Below are 22,438 nucleotides of genomic sequence, written 5' to 3' on the forward strand. Positions count from 1 at the left end.
TTGCTGGAAACTAGGTGTTTTTCATAATTGAAAATGGTCTCAATCTTGGATTCCTCAAAATAGCCACCCTTTGCCTTAAAAGCTTCACAACCACGAGGCATTCGGTTAACAAGTTTCAGCAGGAAATCACCCGATATCTTCCCAGCTCTTCTTCAGCAATTCCCAGAGATTTAGGGCACTTTTGGTAGCTTTGCTTTGACTCTTCTGTCCAGTTTGTCCCATACAAGTTCTATGAGATTGAGGTCTGGAGGCTGGGCAGGCCAGGTCATTAGATTGAGTTGTCCTTCACTTTCCTTCTTCGCCAGATAGTTCTTGCATAACTTTGAGGTGTGTTTCGGGTCATTATCTTGTTGAAGAATGAAGGACTGCCCAACTAGCCTTAATCCTGTTGGAATGGCAAGCCTTTGAAGTATGCTATGATAGCCATGCTGGTTAAGCATGCCATGGACTTGGTAAAGATCACCAACTCTGTCACCAGCAAAGCAACCCCAGACCATAACACTGCTTCCTCCATGCTTGACAGTGGGAACCACACATGCAGAACTCATGTGCTCACCCTCTCTGCGTCTTACAAATACTCGGCGGTTGGACCTAAATATCTCAAATTTTGACTCATCGGTCCATAAGACCGATTTCCACTCCTCAAACGTCCAGTTTCTGTGTTTTTTGGCCCAGACAAGTTGTAGCAATTCACTTGCTCCATGAAGTGGGTGTAAGTTTCACCCACCTATCCCTTTAATTAGGGACAGTAGCCTGGCCAGGTTAAAACTCAATTTCCCATAGTTCCTTGCCATCACCCTCTGTTCATCCTCTCCCCCCATTGGCTCATTCAGATATCCACTCCTCTAATCTCAGAGCTTCTTGGAAGCCAGCTCTGGTATTAAAGCTAGCTGGCTAGGCCAGGAGGAGACTCCATTTTTCTGTTGAGGAATCCATTTACAAACAAATAGCATATTACTTAATTAACAGTGTAATTTTAACTAATTTAGATAACTACTGGTGCATCCATTTTCTCTTTTCATAATCTTGTACTTTGTCTAAACCTTTCTTTTTTGTTTACACTGTTACTTGTTTAAGTTTAGTTGCTGTTCAAGGTCTGTTTAGGGTTTGTTTTTTGGTAGTGTGTTCAGTCTCCATTTTGATCCTGATCCTCCAGATATTTTCCAAACGGCTGTTCACCACTCAACCCCGTACTATTCAATAGACTCACCATTTTCAATGAACGCTATTTTTTCATTATCGCTATTTCTTCATCCACCATCATCAGTACAGGACTCTATTCGGGACTTCATTATTTGTTGGTGAGATTATTCCTTTTCTGTTTGCTGGTTTTCTACTTTACTTTGATACTTTTGTTCCTGTAGTTTTGGTTTTGTTCTTTTGTTACTTTGGATTTCATGCACATTGCTTCACTGGACTTGTTAGGCCTAAATTTCATTTATCATCCATTGTCATCAAGACTGTCTTTGTAATTGTTTTCCCTGTATAATTATTCATTCACCTTTGTCTCTTTTGCCTGTCCGTGTCTTAGTTGTATATTGGTGTTGTGTGGGTGTGTTTGTGGGTTTATTGGAGGCCCACCAGACACCACATTCATTTCGCTTTAGTGTTAGTTTGGATGTTTGTTTAATTCACTTTACTTTCTTACTCACCTGTACCTTCCACTTAACAAACTGTTATCTGCAATAAGTTGTTGGCATTATATTTCATTTATTACATTATAGTTTACAACAATAAACCGTTTGTTCATGAAATTGAGACCTCTGATGTCCCTGCTTTTTCTGTCTGTCACTCTTGTTGACTTAGTTAGTTATAGATATTGGGCCAGTAGTATCACCTTATGGAGGACAGTACAACTGCTTCTCAGTTGTGCAGAGTGATCATTACAATGTCTCTTCCTCTTATTCTGCACTCTTAACAATGGTTTCTTTGCAGCAATTCTTCGTTAGGCCAGCTTCACGCAATCTCCTCTGAACAGTTGATGTTGAAATAGCTGTACTTCTAGTAGCATTTAGCTGAGCTTGTATTTCAGGGGCAGTTAATAGCCGGTTTCGCAGACTTGTGACTCGAATAAACTTGTTCTCTGATTCTGAGGTCACTCTTCGCCTGCCTGACTTTGTTCAGTCCTCATGAGTGCCAGTTACTTCAAATCTTTTGATGGTTTTGGCCACAGCAGTTACAGACACTTGCAAAGTTCTTGCGATTTGTCTTAAAGATTGACCTTCATTCCTTAAAGTAATTACAGACTTTTTTTCTTTGCTTAACTGAGCATATTGTGCCATTTTCTGCTCCCTTACATTCAGGAATGGCAAACATGTGACTATGCTACCTATATTTATAGTAATCATGGACCCTCACCTGTTAACCGTAATTGGTGACAAAAGGTGAATTAGGTAACATACTAGTTAACTCAGAAAACATCTAACAAAGACACTTTTATACTTAGGCCAGTGTTCTAACACCGTGTTACACACATTTCAGACTTTTAACTTGCTTTGGGTGACCATTTTATTGAAATTGACAAGATTTTCATTTAAAAATTAAATTTTTGAATGCAATTCAATTGATTATCAGATTATATAATGAAATAAAGTTTTTACAGACAAGTTTATGCAGTTAAAAGCATAGACAATCATGAAAAACATGGTTTCAAGCAGGTGTACGCAAACTTTTGACTGGTACTATATATATATATATATATATATATATATATATATATATATATATATATATATATATATATATATATATATACTTTTTTTTTTTTTGTGCAGAGCAATGAATACTACAGCTATGGCCGAAAGTTTTACATCAAAATATTTGCTCAGTCAAATTAAACCTGATTAACATATTGAATTACATACCGCTTTGTAGTTTTCCATATACTTAATGAAAAACTGATAATTAAAACATTTGACATTTTGAAATCTGACATGAAATACTCTACCACTACTATGGCTTCTGGTAGACCTTTGCAATATAATGTTGTCATGTTGTAGTTTCTTTGATTACATGATGTTAAATAAAAGATCCAAATTATATTCATGAAGTTTTTTTTTTTTTTTTTTTTTTAATTAATGTCTCAATCTAAAATTCTAGGGGATGCAAACCCTTTGTCCGTAGCCATACAGATGGTGTAAGATGTGTTTCTGGTTTTGAATACAGATAGATGTTAATGTTTCCAAATGAAAGTGATCACAACACCACAGAAGTCCGATTTTTCCCTTACACATCTGCAAGTGTCACTGGACTATTCAATGATTCTGCAATGTGTGGTCCAATTCGAATCTGTATTCCGTGGAACTGACGGGTGAGCTATAGAATTCTTCAGTTTCCTTTTGCATGCAAGTTTTTTCTTCAGTGCTGTTGTATAACATTGCATGGAATTTGCACAAAAGCAATCTTCCTTGCTATTCTCTATTCTTTCTGTCATCTCCTCTGCACAAAGTCTCTGGTCTTATCTTCAGAAACCGTTTAACTTTGATTTCATTTTAATTTGCTCCCTCCCTTTCTTGCGCCTGACTAATAACAATGTGGCTTTCAATTATGCTTGGTAGAACCTACTCAACGACTGAAAAAATAGGTGTTTGGTTTTACGGACTGCAGTACAAACCATTTTAAATTGCATGAGCTGTGTGAGTGTTTTGCCATCATGCATTAAGAGAGAGGCTTTATATTGACTTGTTACAACAAACAAAAGAAGAATCTGAAATACCACTAACAGGATGAGTAACATTTTAAGTTACTTTTTTTGTTTTTCTACCATAAATATACAAAGCTCATTTTAACTCCTTTAAATAGATTAAAATGTCAAAAATACTTCACTTTCCATATTTCAGACATAAAAAAAGTAACACACAGGGGCTGGACAACACTGCTGCCTTTAAAACTTCTGCCATAACATTGTCAATAGAGTGTGGGGCCACCACATCCTATACCAGGTCGAGGGTTCTTCCAGGCACTTTAGTGTGATTGTTTCCATTTAGAAGTCACTGGTTAATAGATCCCGCTGTCTGAGGTAGCAGGTGGGAGGTTTGATTAGAGGTATTGCTGATTTTTTAAACTAGCACTGTTTATTTTATGGATATTTCTGTCACAGTAGTAATTTTCCTTTTTGATTAAAAAAAAAAAAAAAAAAAAAAAAAATGTCTTGGGCAGTCTCTTAAAAACACAATGCAATAAACTACATCAATACAGGGAAAGCCTACTGGAATATAAATGTTAACAATTGAGTTTTTTCTGTCAATTCAATTTTGGTCTTTGCCAGCTGTTTGGGCTGCTGTATTTTAATGTACAGTGTAGGTCATTCTTTATTGTAAGACTAGAATTGTTGAAATTTCTTTGACGGTTAAGAACAAGTAACTGGTATCCAACAATGCTAGCAGATGCTATTAAACTATATTAATATTTAATATTTTGTTTAGCCTATTTATAAACCATTTCTACAGTATAAATAGACTTTCTTGATCATGAAGCTATTTGTTAGTCTTCCCTCGTCTGTGATATTTGATTCTGGCTTATGCATTAGCATACTGGCATACTACAAAAATGACTTTATAGCTATCTCTATGGTTTTGTTATTAATTCCACCTATTTAATTACACTTTTACAATATTTATGCATAGTATGCACCTGAAATGCCACATGTCTTTCATGGCATGATTATGTCATCTTTAGGTACATTTTTCACTCGACACAAAAGCAGTCAGTACTGTGGAGGAGAGACTTATTACTTATTACACTGTGTAACAAAAAAAACAAAAATTGTTCCTGGGTAGTAAGTATTATTTCCTAATTGCTTATGCTTCAAAAGTATAGAACATGGCTATTATTCCCCACAGACTTTGCTTTTGTGACCAGGACAGTGATATTTCAAAATATCACTATTTCCAATGGGAAAATGGGCAAATGTGTGTCTTTTCGTTCACATAAAGTCAGAAAAAAACAACATATGAATCCAAATTAACATGTATTTATACTAAAGTAATACAAAGATGACTACAAAAGATTTAGAAGTGAGTAGTTTTTCGAGATTTACAATTATAGTGTAAATACAGTATAATTGTAAATCTCGAAAAACTACTCACTTCTAAATCTCTTCCTACAGCAGCTAAGTTCGACTGACAACTGAGATTGTGACATGAACCTTTAACTAAGCTGTGAGTGTTCTTTGATGGTTAGCTTTTTCATCTGAGTCCCATCACGAAGCAGGTGCAGTCCATTATAGAGACTGGCAATCAGCATGATGTGAAAACTGGAAGTTAAAAAAGCCCACGTTAACACCTCTTATCTGTGGAAAAATGTAACAGATTTTTCAAAAACTGTTAATGATCAACTCCACTCCACCCCCAAGCCAGACTGACCCTCTATAAATATAGAAGTGATAGATGATCGGATCACATTTGTCCCTAAAACAAATGTAAGACAGCAGCTTTTATGTATCAGTTGGAGTAAAGAACAAGTTGCACCTCTCCTGTTCCTGTCTGCTACTGAATTTATCGCCAACTTGCCCTTATTTATTGTGCAACAGGCTAAAATTGTTTCCATTTGCAGAACATGGCTGGCAGAGAAGAGAGTAATGGGTATTTGCACATCAAGTGGTGGAAATCTGAAACCATTTAAAACTTCACCATACCCAAATAATCAAATTTTGCAAGCTTGTTGGTAACCGTAACAGACTGATTAGTGCCATATTTCAGATTTCACAGTTGAATAACTTCAGAGGAAATAAAGATATTGAAAATGTTCACCATAGCAGCAGAAATGACTGAAATGTAAATAGACTTTGACGGGCCATGTGTTTTAAGACCTTTGAATAACCCCCACTGCAGATTTAGGAGTGTGTTACTTATCTTTCCTCAATATTTTATATTTTCTCTTTTCTGAAACACTTTAACTGATAAATCTTAAATTTGGCACAAATCAGTTCCGTAAGGATCCCTACAAGCATGCAACATGTATTCAAAGCTGTAGAAGGTGTGATGCCTGCATAGAGTTTGTTTAAATTCCTGTTTCTGCCTGAAATACGGTGCGATGCTGGCCTGAGAAGATCACTTAAGGTAACAAAGCACAGATGCAGCTCAGGAGAGGACGTCTCCCAGACAGTATCTGGAGATGTGCACTCAGATGGAGTTAAAGCTGCTCAATACACAGTGGAAATAATAATCAGTATTTTATTTAACTGAACACACTCTAACTTGTACCCAATTGTGCTAGACTTAAGTTTAGACTTTAGTTACAGTACCACGCTACTTACCCGTATAACTCTCAAGCACATCAAGGGCTTAGACATTGTGGAGATCTTTAATAATAATAATAATAACAATATCTTTATTTTTATATAGTGCCTTTCATAGTGGACCACCATCACAAAGCACTTTACAGAGGTAGGCTGTGAACTGTGCATTATATGCAGAGTCACTTACAGGACATTGATTTAACATCTCATCTGCGGGATGGATCACAAGGAGGTTAGTGATTTGCTCAGGGTCACACAGTGAGTCAGTGGCAGTGGTGGGATTTGAACTGGTGACCTTCTGGTTACAAGCTCTGGAATTGAACCACTGGACCACACTGCCTCCAAAGAATTAATACTATATTTGACAAGGCCATTTGCTTTAGCTGTTCATTGCTTTGAAGTGGTAAAATAGAAAGTAATATATAATGAATTGTATTGTATCATATTGGAGTAGAATTATTTTTATTTTTCTGGTATGTCTTTTTCTTAAACAAAGGAAGCTACTGAATATTTTGTCAAAGACATTTTCAAGCATATTCAGAAGAAGAAAGGTAGAGAAGAACAAACAGAAAATATCAAATTGGTAGCAGGGGAATCATCTGAGTGACAGCAATGTATATGTAAGAGGTCTTCTAATGTTCTACGGGGAGTGAACAGTATCAAACAGGAGAAAGATTAAAGGATAATGGATAATGTAATTACTTGGTCAAGAAACTGTCACAGACAGGATCAGGTAGGAAGAATGTAAATCCTTCATACTCAGCTTAAGCCTGCTAGCTGAAAATACTTTAAGGATTTAGGAATGTAACTGATATTAAATGAAAGAGAAGCCCACCTAGATTGGAAGGCTGTATAAAATCAATCTTCTACCTCTATTATAGCACTGCGTAGGACACAACAGCTCCCCATATATGTGATTCAAATAACATTTTTTGCATTACCACAAATTAAACACCTACTAAGATGTTGTTTATATATTGTGTCCTGAACGGGATTGAACAATTCTGATTCATGATTTTCCAGCTGCAATCTTAACTTTGTGAGTAATTTAATGGAATAAAATAATAATAATAATAATAAAAAAAAAACATTCATATTGATTTATGTTTTTACCAAGTGCCAAAATTTACAAAGAGCAAACTATAAAGCACTAAAGATGAGAACTCTATTTTAATGTTTTATATGCTAACTAATGACAAACACTGTGGATATTACATTTTAACAATGTGCAGGAAGATAAATAATTAGGTAAGTCTGCCAGAAAGACACACTTTAAATGCATTTGGACTTAAACCACAAAGCAGTGTGCACAGTGTACAGTGGCTTGTGAAAGTATTGACCCCCCTTGGCATTTTTCCTATTTTGTTGCCTTACAACCTGGAATTAAAATGGATTTTTATTTGGATTTCATGTAATGGACATACACAAAATAGTCCAAATTGGTGAAGTGAAATGAAAAAAATAACTTGTTTAAAAAAATTCTAAAAAATAAATAACGGAAAAGTGGTGCGTGCATATGTATTCACCCCCTTTGCTAGTAAGCCTCTAAATAAGATCTGGTACAACCAATTACCTTCAGAAGTCAGATAAAAAGTTAAATAAAGTCCACCTGTGTGCAATCTAAGTGTCACGTGATCTCAGTATATATACACCTGTTCTGAAAGGCCCCAGAGTCTGCAACACCACTAAGCAAGCGGCACGATGAAGACCAAGGAGCTCTCCAAACAGGTCAGAGACAAAGTTGTGGAGAAGTACAGATCAGGGTTGGGTTATAAAAAAATATCCGAAACTTTGAACATCCCACAGAGTACTATTAAAGCCATTATTAAAAAATGGAAAGAATATGGCACCACAACAAACCTGGCAAGAGAGGGCCGCCCACCAAAACTCACGGACCAGGCAAGGAGGGCATTAATCAGAGAGGCAACAAAGAGACCAAAGATAACCCTGAAGGAGCTGCAAAGCTCCACAGCGGAGATTGGAGTATCTGTCCATAGGACCACTTTAAGCCGTACGCTCCACAGAGCTGGGCTTTATGGAAGAGTGGCCAGAAAAAAGCCATTGCTTAAAGAAAAAATAAGCAAACATGTTTGGTGTTCACCAAAAGGCATGTGGGAGACTCCCCAAACATATGGAAGAAGGTACTCTGGTCAGATGAGACTAAAATTGAGCTTTTTTTTGCCATCAAGGAAAATGCTATGTTTGGCACAAACCCAACACCTATCACCCCGAGAACACCATCCCCACAGTGAAGCATGGTGGTGGCAGCATCATGCTGTGGGGATGTTTTTCATCGGCAGAGACTGGGAAACTGGTCAGAATTGAAGGAATGATGGATGGCGCTAAATACAGGGAAATTCTGTAACCTGTTTCAGTCTTCCAGAGATTTGAGACTGGGATGGAGGTTCACCTTCCAGCAGGACAATGACCCTAAGCATACTGCTAAAGCAACACTTGAGTGGTTTAAGGGGAAACATTTAAACGTCTTGGAATGGCCTAGTCAAAGCCCAGACCTCAAACCAATTGAGAATCTGTGGTATGACTTAAAGATTGCTGTACACCAACGGAACCCATCCAACTTGAAGGAGCTGGAGCAGTTTTGCCTTGAAGAATGGGCAAAAATCCCAGTGGCTAGATGTGGTAAGCTTATAGATACATACCCCAAGAGACATGCAGCTGTAATTGCTGCAAAAGGTGGCTCTACAAAGTATTGACCTTGGGGGGGTGAATAGTTATGCACGCTCAAGTTTTCTGTTTTTTTGTCTTATTTCTTGTTTGTTTCACAATAAAAAATATTTTGCATCTTCAAAGTGGTAGGCATGTTGTGTAAATCAAATGATACAAACCCCCAAAAAATCAATTTTAATTCCAGGTTGTAAGGCAACAAAATAGGAAAAATGCCAAGGGGGGTCAATACTTTCGCAAGCCACTGTATATGCTGCTTCATTAGCAATAAAAAAAGGAAAAATGAACTGGCAATATGACTCTAAGATGCACAATGATGATTGGACATTGTTGCTGTCTACTGTGCACATCGTGTAAGTGTTCAGGTATCTACAAGGACGTTCAATCTCCAGGGCCTTTTAATCAAGCTCATAAAGCTTTTAAAACTATGCACTTGTTAGCAAATTGTAAACGTTCCATGAATTTATAAATGGATAATGCACTAGTTTATATATTCAGATATACCAGTATGAGGATTTCAACTGAAAAGTTAAGCAAGCGTACACCTCCTTAACATGGTTTCAAAAGCAGAAATATACATTTTTAAGATTCACTGCTTTATGGATGACTGTTTATTTGTGCGTTACTAATAGAACCTTTTTGTGTTTAAACAGCATTGTTGTTTTCTTGAAGAAAAGTCTGTCACTCAGCTAATCTCAAGTGGATTCCTAACAAACTTCTCACTAGTTTGTTTACAAGTGTCTGTTGCTAATGTTAAACACCATCAGAGTATTGGGCAGATTCGTGTGCTTACCTTGCAAGAGCAGTCAAAGAGGCTGTGATAGAGTAGTTTCCTGGTAAATGGTAAATCCTCAAGTAATGAACTATATTAGTGGCAGCCACAGGGTTCTTGTGTGTGTCAGCAACTAAAGGGTCAGCATGCACATGAAAGCCACCCCAGGAAAACTCCTGAAAGGAACTATCAGTTCCCTACTTAAAATGCCTACAGAAATTATAAACTAAAAAGAAAATTCCCTACAAAAACAAACAGAAAATCCCCTTGCTGATTGCGATCACTTAGTATTGGCATTATTATAAAAAAAATCAATCTATTTAGGATAAAATAAATAAATAAATAAATAAACATTTCTATTACTTGTACATAAATGTGAATTATAATCATATTTTTTAGTTTATAATGCATTTGATATTTTGAGGCAGAACTCCTTTTAACTTCAAGCACATAACCTTGTGTTGTGTCACTTTTTTGTGCATTGGAAAAAACAGCTTTGACAACATTTCAAGTAACTTTTTAATTTTGCTCATATTCCTGTCTTACCACATGCACAGTAAAGCCTGTGTTTGCATAGTATCATAGCTGCAGGGAATATTAATATGGAGAGTGCTATTATCATGCTTTATATTCTCGATTTCTGTTTAGAGGCCAAAACATGAAGCCTACCAAATACGAAACGCCTTCCACAGATAAAGCACCTTCAGGGAACAATGCTTTTACTCACAGGAACTTCCTGTCTAAAATGGACAACATTATTTAATTATTAATGCAGAAGCCAGGGTTACTCTCAGTCAGCAGGCACAAAGTCTCTCATACGTGACTAGGCATATGAATATTTTGCTGTGCTGTCTCATGTTCAGGGGGTATGCTCTGTGGATTAAATATTACAAGGTCCATCGCAAGTCTACTTGAAGTTGTGGAATGTTTACACAGTAAATCCTGATACAGTCCTTAATGTTTGGTGTCCCCGATATGTTGTCCGTGATTGAGGACAAACCATCTCTGTCCCAGTGGAAAGTCACCTCAGAGAGGTAAGGCCTGACAGCTGGGGGAGGGACTGTAGATGAGCCAAGAAGCAGCAAGGCAGTGTAAGACTCAAACTTGGGATAATATAGGGACACAAATTAAATGGACTTTATGGCAAGTGGAGGAGCCATTGCCCACCTCCCGAACTGTACAATGCTTCAACATTGCAGCTGTTTGCCGGTATTGTGTATCCAATTCACCTTCAATATACCTCATAGCAAGAAAGGTCTAGATAAGAAGATGAAAGTAACACTGTGAGTATGCAAGACAAATGGCTGGTGGGATGGGAGGAGGGGTAGAGTAAAAACATTAGAGCTTACGCTGTGTTGCATCGTCTTCCAGACAGTCCTCTGGGAAGCAGCAGAAAACAAAAGAAAATAAGAGACATCATTGAAAAGGTAGCCACCATAAAGAGAAGAACATACACTTTAGTCTTAAGAGTGAAATGGGTACTGTAACAGATGATGCATTTTGCCGATTATATTGTTTGTGAAAAAGAACACCGCACACTAATAAAGACCCATGAAATTCAGAAGGATGTTTTAGAGATATTGATCTCAAAGGACTTAGATCAGAGGTCAACCTTTGTAGTTTTCAAAAGACAATTGCTACTTAAAATCCAAGATGAAAACAGTTTTTCATCTGGATAGCCAGTGGAGGCTCCTTTATTTAAAAAAAAAAAAAAAACTGAAGACGATTGACCTACGATACATTCAGAGTATCTATATCCCATATATATAAATATATTGGCTAAAAAATAAATACAGTATAAAACACATACTCCAGATTTTATTTTCACATTTGCTATCGATTTTTCAGCTACAACACTAGTCTACAGGAAGTAATTGATGTACTCATCCTATTAAGTGTATGTTTTACAGATATTAGGACCCCGTCTGAGCCTTGTGCTCACATTCTATGCTGCCCAATAGGAAACTATGTTTTGTATGTTATGAGCGTCCTAGAACACAGGAAGTAAGTTTAAAGTCGGTGCAATGAAAACTTTCTTCATCCCAATGACAGTAAAACTAAAGTCTTAAAAACCAAAACATCAACAGCAAGGGGTTGTGGGAATGTAGTGCTGCTTATGGGGCCGATTTTATAGCCTTGTTTATTACACGCATTTGTAATACCTTCAGAACACTTTGTCAGCTATGTTTCCCTGCTGTATGGTGTCATGCAATCCAATTTCCCGATTTACAGTAGGTGGCCATGTCCTGAAATGCATCTTAACTTAGCAAAAATGTAAATATTCAGTAAGTTCCTAACTGAAAAAATGTTTATACTGCCCCTCTGTACAACTTCATTGGATGTGGAAATAATGCATGTCATAACCTCCCTGCTGTTTTTTTAATTGTATTTATATAACCCCCTGCACTGGTTTGCTTCTGAAGCCATAATAAAAACCTAATGAAGTATACTGCATAACTACCTTTCTATATATTTAGAAACTACAATGAGAAAGTATGGACTGCTTAGGACTTGTGTTTAAAATGTATAAGAATCTCAGGTGGACAAATGTTTCAGCTAGTGTCTTCGTCAATCTTTGAGAGTTTGGATGTGTTTAAATTTTTCAAATAATAATAATGCTCTGTCAAGCATCTTTTGTCTGAGGACATGTACTTACCAAGGTGTTTTAGACAACCACATATGTTTAAAATGTGATTTGTTTGAAATCACTGAAATTGTATTACAACCCAGGGAATGGATAAATGCCTGTAAGCCCAAAGTGCCTATTAAATATTAAGCACTAAAAAGTTCCCTGGGTAACCCTTCATCATTGAGCTCAGCTTAGATGCTGTTAACTAGTTTCTACTGTTCATTTCACAACTCTTGAAGTGAATAGAGTATAAATTTCAACTGCTGCATAACACCCTGGAGGTACATTTTTATCTAAAAAAAAAACAAAAACAAAAAAAACTAATTGCCAAAGAAATATTATTTCTCTTACTGTTGTCTATGCTATGAAAAAAGAAAATGCTAATGGAAGGGAACTTTTATAAGGCACTAATAAGTCTGATAAACTACTGTGATAATTAGCACTCCACGCTAATGTGTTACATTATTAATCTGTGTGACTGTGAGGCTCTTAACAAAGTGTCTCTTCAAATGCATCAGAAACAGACTTTAATAGTGTGCAACATAAAAACCAGGTGGCCATGACTAGAAGACTTTTACAAGGAATTTATTTAGCAGCACTAAAAGGTTAGGTTTAGAAACCCTCAGCTGGAATCAAGAGGGGTTTCTCATCATTTGAAACAAAGAAAGAAATACCGGAGATGGTTACAGATGACAAAACCCATAAAAGCAAGCAAGGTTTGTACCCCTTACCAGTCTGTCGAGGCTTGTGCCAGCTGCTGTGGTGGGCCTTTCTTCGGATGGCTTGTAGCGGTGGTTGAAAACGTCTGAAACAGCACGAGTGGCTCTTCCAGCGGGAGCTGGTTTGGGCTGCCCACAACCTTGAAACACCTGGAGTGCAAAAAAAAAAAAAAAAATGAAAAGAAAAGAAATAATACACAAACCTGAATTAGACAAAAACCAGTATTAGAATTACTTCTGAAGGAAATAACTGAGCCAATACACAAATGGTTAGGCATCATATGGTGGGTCATTGAGGGCATTTCAATTTATGCAGAAGAGTTTGGAATGGGATACAGCTATAACAGATTTCTTCTGGATGCCAATCAAGAATAGAGTTCTGAGACAGTGGTACATGTGAGCCACATTTTCAAAGTGAAAAATAAAGCGGACATGTGATTACGAGGGATTCATTCTAAGAGGTTATTTTTCATTGCAACAGACAAATGAATAAGAATCACAGTTTCAGGAGGAGTGAGTGATTTATTAATTTGTGTATTTATTTATTTATTGTAGATTTACGTTTTGTTTTTCACATGACTCCGATCTTTACAAAGCATATTTTTAAGTATAACATCTGAATGCTTTAAATGTTTCATGTTTGAATATGGTACTTAACCTAACCCTGTGAAAATTCATGTGGTCTCACATTTCAAAACCAGTCTGTATATAAATGTACCTGTATGCACAGCGCTACATGTTGGAATGGTAGTTTTTGCAGGTATCAAAGAGTTAAACTTTTTCACAGGAACAGTATTTTATCTGTTCACAGCTTTAACTTTATTCAGTACTGTGTGGCCTTAATAGTAAATACTGTATATTTTTCCTACTTTTAACCCTAGACCTGAAAACTATGTACTGAACATAAACATGAAAACTGTTTTTTTCATAATGCTTAAAAATGATACATAAGAACATAAGAAAATATACAAATGAGGGGCCATTCAGCCATCTAAGCTCAACTGGTTCCTAGTAGCTGAGAAATCTCAAAACTTTTTCAAGCTGGGATCCTCAATACAGCAAGGGAGAAATTAGATAATATCGTTTTTCAAGAAATACATTTTGAGATGGACTGTTTACAGGATTTGTTTTGAAACTGAGCTAACATTCCAGTTAGAACACTGGCTTTATCTTTTCTTCTTCAGCATGCATATTTATTGCCTTATTTGGCCCCCAGCCTGACACAGCACCCTTTTGCATTTTGGGTTTATTTTAAATATACATTACATTTTTTTCAGGGAGATTGAACACATATAGGAGTTTGGTTGCTGAGAATAAGATGAAACAAAGTTAAGTTACTATGTCTTGCTTACCCCAAAGTAAAGACTAAAAAACAAACTCATCATACAGTGTATTCTGCATTGATTTTTTTGCCCCCATCTGGAACAACAATTCCATACACCCAGGCATCAGCACTCTTTATAGTGAACACAGTTAGAAGTATATTGAGACGCCTTCTGTTCTAATGCACCATAATCTTGGAAGTATATTTTTTTGGAGCACAAATGGGCACGAAAACCTTTTATTGCACAGCTTTACCCCCCATAGTACAGCCTGTACTAACCTAACTGCTCTGTGTTTTTGAATAGTAAAACAGCTGGGTGTTTATTGTTAGGGGCTTGCGTTTTACCCAATCTTTTTTTTTTCCAATTGTAATTCAACTGCTATCCCCTAGATGTCCCTGCAGCCACTCCAGTTATAGTAATCAAATTCACAATTAAGAAATCAACACATTACACTTTGACTAACTAGAAAAGTAAAAGCTAATTATGATGAGTATAACTGGTAATTAAATAAATTGATGCGTTAAAAGAAAAATTGAGACACCTAAACATCAAAGACATTGCAATCAAAAAGCATTTCATTGAGTGAACGCACGCAACAATATTCAACTGGTGTTATGTATACCAATGGGTACAATTTATTTTGTACAACTTGCAATTTATTTTTGGACCACACTTGAAAGTCGACAATAGACCAACATTTATCATCATTAAAACATGAGAAATTATGATAGCTGAGATTGACAGCTATGAGATGACGCTCTCCAGTAAAAAAAGTAAGGGGAACGAAAATTAAGAATGTCGAGGAGATGTTATTTTCGAATTGACAGAGGCATTTGTTTGTACTAATATTTCCCTGGAAAAACTGATAATCTCAAACTACGTGAATTTCTGAACAAACATGTAATAAATGCGGGAGCAATTCCTACAGCAGCTCCACCCCAAACTGTTGAGTTGCACAAGATAAAAATTGTACAACTGGTAAAGATGTCTGACAGTGTATCTGTAGTTACTGACGAGTCTACAAATGCAAAAGATCAGTATGTTTCGCACATTTTGTTTGTTCTCCAAGGACTATCGAATACCTTCGAACTGAAAGCAATATTAGCCGATACAGTTAATCTGCACTCTGTGAATTACTCGTCAGCGGCACATGGTGTTGTGAAATATTTAAACACCTTTGAAGTTCATTTTAATAATGTGACTGGATTTGTCTCCAATAATGCCAGTTACATGATCAAGGCATACTATGACATTCTTCAAGGTTTACTGCCAAATTCAAAATCCATTTGACTTGTAATACCCACATAATAGCCCTTGACAGCAATATCTGGGCAAACAGTTTTCCAAAAGCAGACAAGTTGGTTGCAACCATTAAACAACTGTTTAAACATTGCCCAAGTAGAAAACTAAGTTTTAAAGACCACTTGACAGAAGCAATCCAACAAGAAGGCTGTACTTTACCCATAAAGTTGCCACCTGAGCCATGCATAACACGATGGATATCATTCCAAATACATCAATGTTTAAGCAGGCTTTGTGGAAAAGGAAATGCACATTTCACCAAACACTGTAGTGTTAAAGGACCTCCAGAAATTGCTTAAAAGATTTGTTCAAAAGTTTAAAATCTCAACACTCCCTAAATGCGATATATGCCAAGGGACCCGTGGATCTGATTCAGTGGTTTGAAAGCTGTGAAGTGAGAGTCCATCAAACATATAATAAAGGGTTGCAGAATTAATAAATACATATTGAGCAATGGGACAAGAGATGCACAGCACAGACGCCGCAGTAAATAAACGTCTAAAAACCTGCCATGACGTTTCTGAAAAACTGACTAATTACTACAACCCAAATCAATGCAAAAAGAAACCACGTTTTTTTCAACCAGCTCATAACTTTCTGACGGCAGTGAGGATATTCAACCCACAAGAAGTGTGTAGTTTGGATCTGGAAGCCCTCCCATTGTATTCTATTCCATGATTTGATGCTGACCGGAAACCTTAGAAATGGACAAATACCTACCATACACAAAAGAAAACAGCAGTAGAATGACTTTGAATTAATTTTGGATTAAAGCTGAAGAATTATTTCTCAATTTAACACAAAAGGCTAAAATATATTTGTCAGTTGTTACCAATTCTGTAGATGCTGAAAGAAGTTTCTTCTTATGGCCAAGTTTTTAAAGAACAACGTCAGTCTATGAACTAAGGCGGGGTTAACCAACTGACGATGCTCAAGTATAACAACAACATTTTTTTTTTATATTTTGTTGACAATTGATGTGTTCCTACTAGTAAACTTAAACGTTTAGATTATTTATTTACACATTCTAAGAAATAATATTGAATAAGACGTATTAGTAATAAAGGGATGCATGACTAAGTAAATGTCCAGAGCTGCTGTTGCTGTCTAATCAACACGTCAATGCGTGTTAATAGAACGACTAATTGAGATGATGAAAGGAATCGGGAGATTACTAATCAATAAGTGGTTTAAAAGTGGTTTGCGTAAAACGCAGGACCCTATTTTTGAATATCAAAGCAGCATTTTATTTGTGTTATTACATTTTTACACAGACAGTTAGTCAACTCAACAGTTGTGTTTAGCAGATCACAGTTCTTTTATAAATGCATATTTATTTGATATGTATTTCCTGCGTATGTTTAACCCGAATAAAATGATAGATACTACATGAGTAATTCCAACTGCATAATAGCTTCAAGAAATGCAATAACCTTTCCTTAGCACTTTCTTAACCTCTTCTATAAAACTGCTTGGCTGATACTAAAAATGTGGCCTTTTTCCATCCATCCATTATCTGTAACTGCTTACAGTGAGCCAGAGCCTAACCCAGCAGACATAGGGGCGCAAGGCGGGATTACACCCTGGATGGGATGCCAGTCCATTGCAGGGCAACTAAGGGACAATTTAGAGAGGCCAATCCACCCAGCCAGCATGTCTTTGGACTGTGGGAAGAAACCGGAGTACCTGGAAGAAACCCACGCGAACACGGGGAGAACATGTAAACTCCACACAGACAGACCCGAGGCTGTAATCGAACCCAGCACCTTTGGTCATACAATGGGCCTTTTAAATTAATACATTATTTCCATAAAGATTTTAACAAAAGTATTTATATTGGCTTGACTGAATAGTTAATCTAAATATACACCTGTATGTAAACATGATTAATGTAGCTGAACATTTTGGGATCATACGCAGTGAATCAGTAAATTGTTTAAAGAAAATCATGTTAAGGTGCAGCAGAACTAAAGTGAAAGATGTATTTAATCAGATTATTTAATGGTTAGCCATAAAGTACACACAAGAAAGGCAGCATCAATTTGCACATGTTTATTTACACACGTATATACTGTAACTGAAAAACTCTGTCAACTATTTACATTCACATTTCACAGGTCATGAAAGTTCTTATGCTGCCAGACATACAATTAAGCTGCCAGCCATTTGGATCGATTGGAAACAAACTCTGTAAGGAAGGGGAGGGCTGTGGGATTGTTCTCTGGCTATATTTCTAGATGAGTGTAGTGTACAGTGTTACTGTTTCATGTATGTCATCATGTATGCACTGCACAGTGCACTTTTTGTGAGGTACAAGTAAAAACAGGCAAACATTACAAAAAAATAGAGTAGGAATACCCCAGCAGAAAGCATGCAATTGAGAAGTACCTTTGATGACACTTGCATGCTGTTTTCCTGCATATTCATGATGGCTTCAGAAATCTTAACATCGATGGGCTCCATCACAGCCTCGATGTTAAAAGGTCCCTCCAGCCTCTCTGCCACCAACAACATGGCATCTGTCGGAAATAAAAGGAAACATTCCATAAGGGGTTACAAAAATAAACTCCCTGAATATACCACAAGCAACAGTCACAGATTCCTGACTGTCAGAACTGTATGTGAATAGGCATTGAAGGATGAGGCCTAAGGCCTCAGGGTCTGTGACAGGGGGAATGCACTGGAGAATATGAAATATTAAAATCTATCTGCTTCTCTGAAAGTAGCTGTCAAGCTGTCATTCGTCACTAGAATTAGCCTGGAACTTTCTTCTCTTGTGAAGTGAGCCAGCTTCCAAAATGGTAGAAGAATTCATGTCCTGGTCATCTCTCCTGACACATACTGAGCAAAATGTTTCCTAGATCACATACATTAAACTCAAACACTGCCAAAGACCAGACAATTGAATATGATCTTTGGCGTGCCTGGCAGAATACATAATGGGATTTTTAGTGTAAGGTGAGGGAAACGCTAACAAGGTGTGTCAGGATCTCATCATCAAAATCTGTTCACCCTGACCTAAGCTATCCAATCTACCAGACCATAACATTGGCTTGGAAATCATAAAACGATATGGGGCAAGCAGACTAAATCCCTAAAAAGGCTTTTAAACAGAGGATTTAGGGTTAAACGTAAAGCATTTTATAAGTTAATCTATTTATTAGTTATGGTGGCAGATTAAACACTGAGCATCTAAATTTATGAAATATGACCAACATGCCTCTCCAGCTTTTATGCATGCGTTCATTTTATTATATTAATATCATGCCTATAACACATGAACACTCATTTGTAAAATACATGCAAAATGCGACATTACTGTATGTAACATTGTCTAAATGTTATCAAGCAGTAATGCATCGAATTTTAAGTATTGGATGCTGCTATACTTGTTCCCTTAACAGAGGTCTTTCTGGGTTACCCCTGAAAATGACAAACACATGATTTAATGGCTGTAAGGACTGTAGGTGGCCAATTTGTGCCCGAAAACAGATTAGTCGAAATTCAGTTTAGTGTTTGGGAAATCCCGGCACTATTAATTGAAAACTCGAAAAATGCAATAATACAAATAAAATTTAATGACCCAACAATGGTAAATATGTATACTGTGCATAAATCAGCATTGTTCAGAGGCAGAGATAGTTAGTTTAACAAAGTCACTGATCTTGCTCCGAGTTTTTAATTGTTGTAACTGCTCTTCATATTCAGACTGCCAGGCTAAGAGAGTCTTAAGTCTTTGTTCTGCTCGCTTGTCACTGGTTTCAGTAACTACAATACAGTACTGTCTGCTGGCTTGCACTGTACTTTAGAATTAAATTGAATTAAATTAAATGATGACTCTCTGCTTCTGTGTGTGTGTGTGTGTGTGTGTGTGTGTGTGTGTGTGTGTGTATATATATATATATATATATATATATATATATATATATATATATATATATATATATATATATACTGTAAGATAGCAGGGAGGGGGTTAAAATTCCTCCCTGCTAAAAACATGTGGGAATGCACTTTTGGGTGAATGGGCTAATTGTTTAATTGTTTTATTGTTTAGATAATCCCCTGCACCTGGTGCTAATTGTAAATTGGAGCCAGGTGCAGGGTATTTAAGAGATGCAGCCAGTCTGTTCCAGGCTGCTGAGTGAAGAGCCCGACTGTGTGTGTGCGTGTGCGTGTGCGTGTGCGTGTGCGTGTGCGTGTGCGTGTGCGTGCGTGTGCGCGTGCGAGTGTGTGAGCAGTCGTTTCAAGGTGACGTGCTGAGTGAAGCCCGTGTGAGTTTGTGTTTTTGTGTTTGGGTCAGGTAAACGGCTTAGCCATCCTGTGGGTTAGTTAGGGACCAGTCTGTGTATAGTCAGAGCTCCAAAACGGAGTTAGGTGTTTGTTTCTGTTTTGTAATTTTTGATTTGGTGTTATATATCGTTTACAATATATATATATATATATATATATATATATATATATATATATATAATATATATATATATATTATTAGTACCTATAGAAAGTCTACAACAACTTTCAAATTTGTTGCCTTTGTTGCCTTATAGCCTGGAATTAAAATGCATTCAAAAAAAATGAAGCAGGCGTCTGGCGATTGTGCCCGGAGAGCGCTCTGAAAGAGGTTCTTACCATACAGTCTTGAGAAGGAAAAAGAGAAATAGTTTCCTCAGGATGAAGGATTTAACCCCTTCGTGGGCAGGACTGAGTGCCTCATCCCAGGAAGGGGCATATCAGCAGCTCTAATATAGAGAGTTCAGAATACCTACCCAATGGGCAGGGATATCCCTTAGTCATGTTGGCGGTTGTCTTCAAATTGAAAGGGAACTATAATTAATTACTAACTAAAAATGATCCAAAGGGACTCTGTATAACTTTATGTCGCTTTGCATGTTCTGACTTGTGTTTTCCTTCATTGTTCTATTGCAAGTAAGAAATGTATCAAACACTGAACACATATTCAACCAAAAACCATCCAAGTATGAGTATTGTGATGACTATTTATTTATCGGAGCATTTATACTTCTGAAAAATGCAGAAACACTGTGCTTCACTGATAAGACAAATTGAAAACAGCAAAGATCATGAGCAGCACAGAACGCTCTCCGGGCACAATCGCCAGACGTCTGCTTCAACTAGGTATCAGATCTACACAATTGAAATCACACATGCATACAGTTGGAAAATGTGGATGTGACAGATTATTTTTTTATTTTTTTTAAATTAGCGGTTAGCTTTGAGATACTAAACAAAGACAAAGATTAAATAAGTATACATTGTGGTTTGGAGAATACATAATACCGTTAAAAAAATTCAAGATTATTATTTTCTGTTACTACTTTCATTTTTAGCACAGGGAAAAGATCAACAGCAGTGCTGAACTTTTAGAGGACTACAGAAGAAAAGAAAGAGAAAGGTAGTTTGAGAAAGGGAAATATTTGCTTTAAAATGCAAACTTTTTATTCCTTTAATATCAAGTATATTATTATGTACAGCTGTCATCAAATGTTTTACATACACCAGTGCATGAAAATTTTCACATATGTGTGTATGTAAACTTTTGCTGACAGCTGTACATAACAAACAATAAGAGTCACACTTTATTTTAATGGGCACCTATTAAGTGTTAACAGTATTAAGTAGTAAGCACATTAATTAACATCAGTCTATTAACACATAATAGACTGTTAGCAAAGAAAAAATAATGTAATTCATACAATTTTAATTATTATTTATTTTACTATTATTAGATACTAATTGAAAAAAAAAAAAAAAAAAAAAACGTTTTCAATCCCAGATAAAATTTTCTGGAGACAAAATATGGTACTATAGACAGGACTAAGAGCTATAATTCCTGAACCTTTACCTACTACATCTTCAGCCAGGCACGTCTGTGTTGTACCTGAAATTTGGGTTAAACACACAAAAAAGGCACCATGATATAGAATTAACATTTACAATTAATTAGTTTGTTCCTTGAGAAATTAGTCTGTGATAACTTTAGCAAAGTTGCTATGTTATTTTGATACAGGTTAAGGTGAAATTAATTAACTACATTTTATGGGTTTATAAAATGTTCTATTTCTATTTTCAATTTTTTTTTACTCTTGACTGAAGAGTTTGATGATTATTGAGGTTTACTGAATGAGTCAAGCACATACTGTAAAACAAGAAATGTGTTCACTTTTATTTTGTGGGTGCCCCACTATGGACATATTTAAGACAAGAAATGCTTGCATTTTTTTTTTGACAAATCGATTAAAAATAAAAATTATGCTCATTTTATGGCAATAATATTTTTTCTGACTTTTACTTCAAACAAAATTGGAAAACATTTCGACTTACAAATGTTTACAGCATTCAACTCATTACTGTATTTTAACTTCTCATTCTCTGTCACATAACTAGCATTACCGTAACAGACTATTATTTTTAAAATAGCTGTAATTACTTAATGAATAATACAAAAATTCTCAGGATACTCAAAAATACACATTAATTATTCTACATTAATACATATATTATTTTACTTAAAAAAACAAATAATTCATTAAAAAAAAAAAAAAAAACACATCTGAAAGATGTGTTGTGTTATGGTAATGAGATAAAATTGCATGAAAAGTTTTTAAAAATATATTAAATACATGAGTCATTATTGATATGTTTAGAAATAACTTGTTATAGTTGATGAAATCCTAAAATTTCCGTAAAATTATTAATTTCTATGTTTTTTATGTAAAAATGAACATGTTTCGGTAATGAGATTTT

General features: G+C 36.1%; 1 protein-coding gene across 1 annotated transcript in view; it reads right to left on the reverse strand.

Moving 5' to 3' along the window:
- Positions 1 to 22,438, reverse strand: part of LOC121328072 (glypican-6-like) — a 298,238-nt gene that overhangs the window by 28,281 nt on the left and 247,519 nt on the right. Inside the window, exons 5-6 of the mRNA XM_041272551.1 lie at positions 18,059 to 18,189; positions 13,056 to 13,193 (exon numbers count right to left, since the gene is read on the reverse strand). Coding sequence (XP_041128485.1) covers positions 13,056 to 13,193; positions 18,059 to 18,189 — 269 coding nt within the window. The remainder of the gene's footprint in view (positions 1 to 13,055; positions 13,194 to 18,058; positions 18,190 to 22,438) is intronic.

Source organism: Polyodon spathula, chromosome 15 (genome assembly GCF_017654505.1).
Source record: "Polyodon spathula isolate WHYD16114869_AA chromosome 15, ASM1765450v1, whole genome shotgun sequence".
Lineage (NCBI taxonomy): Eukaryota > Metazoa > Chordata > Actinopteri > Acipenseriformes > Polyodontidae > Polyodon > Polyodon spathula.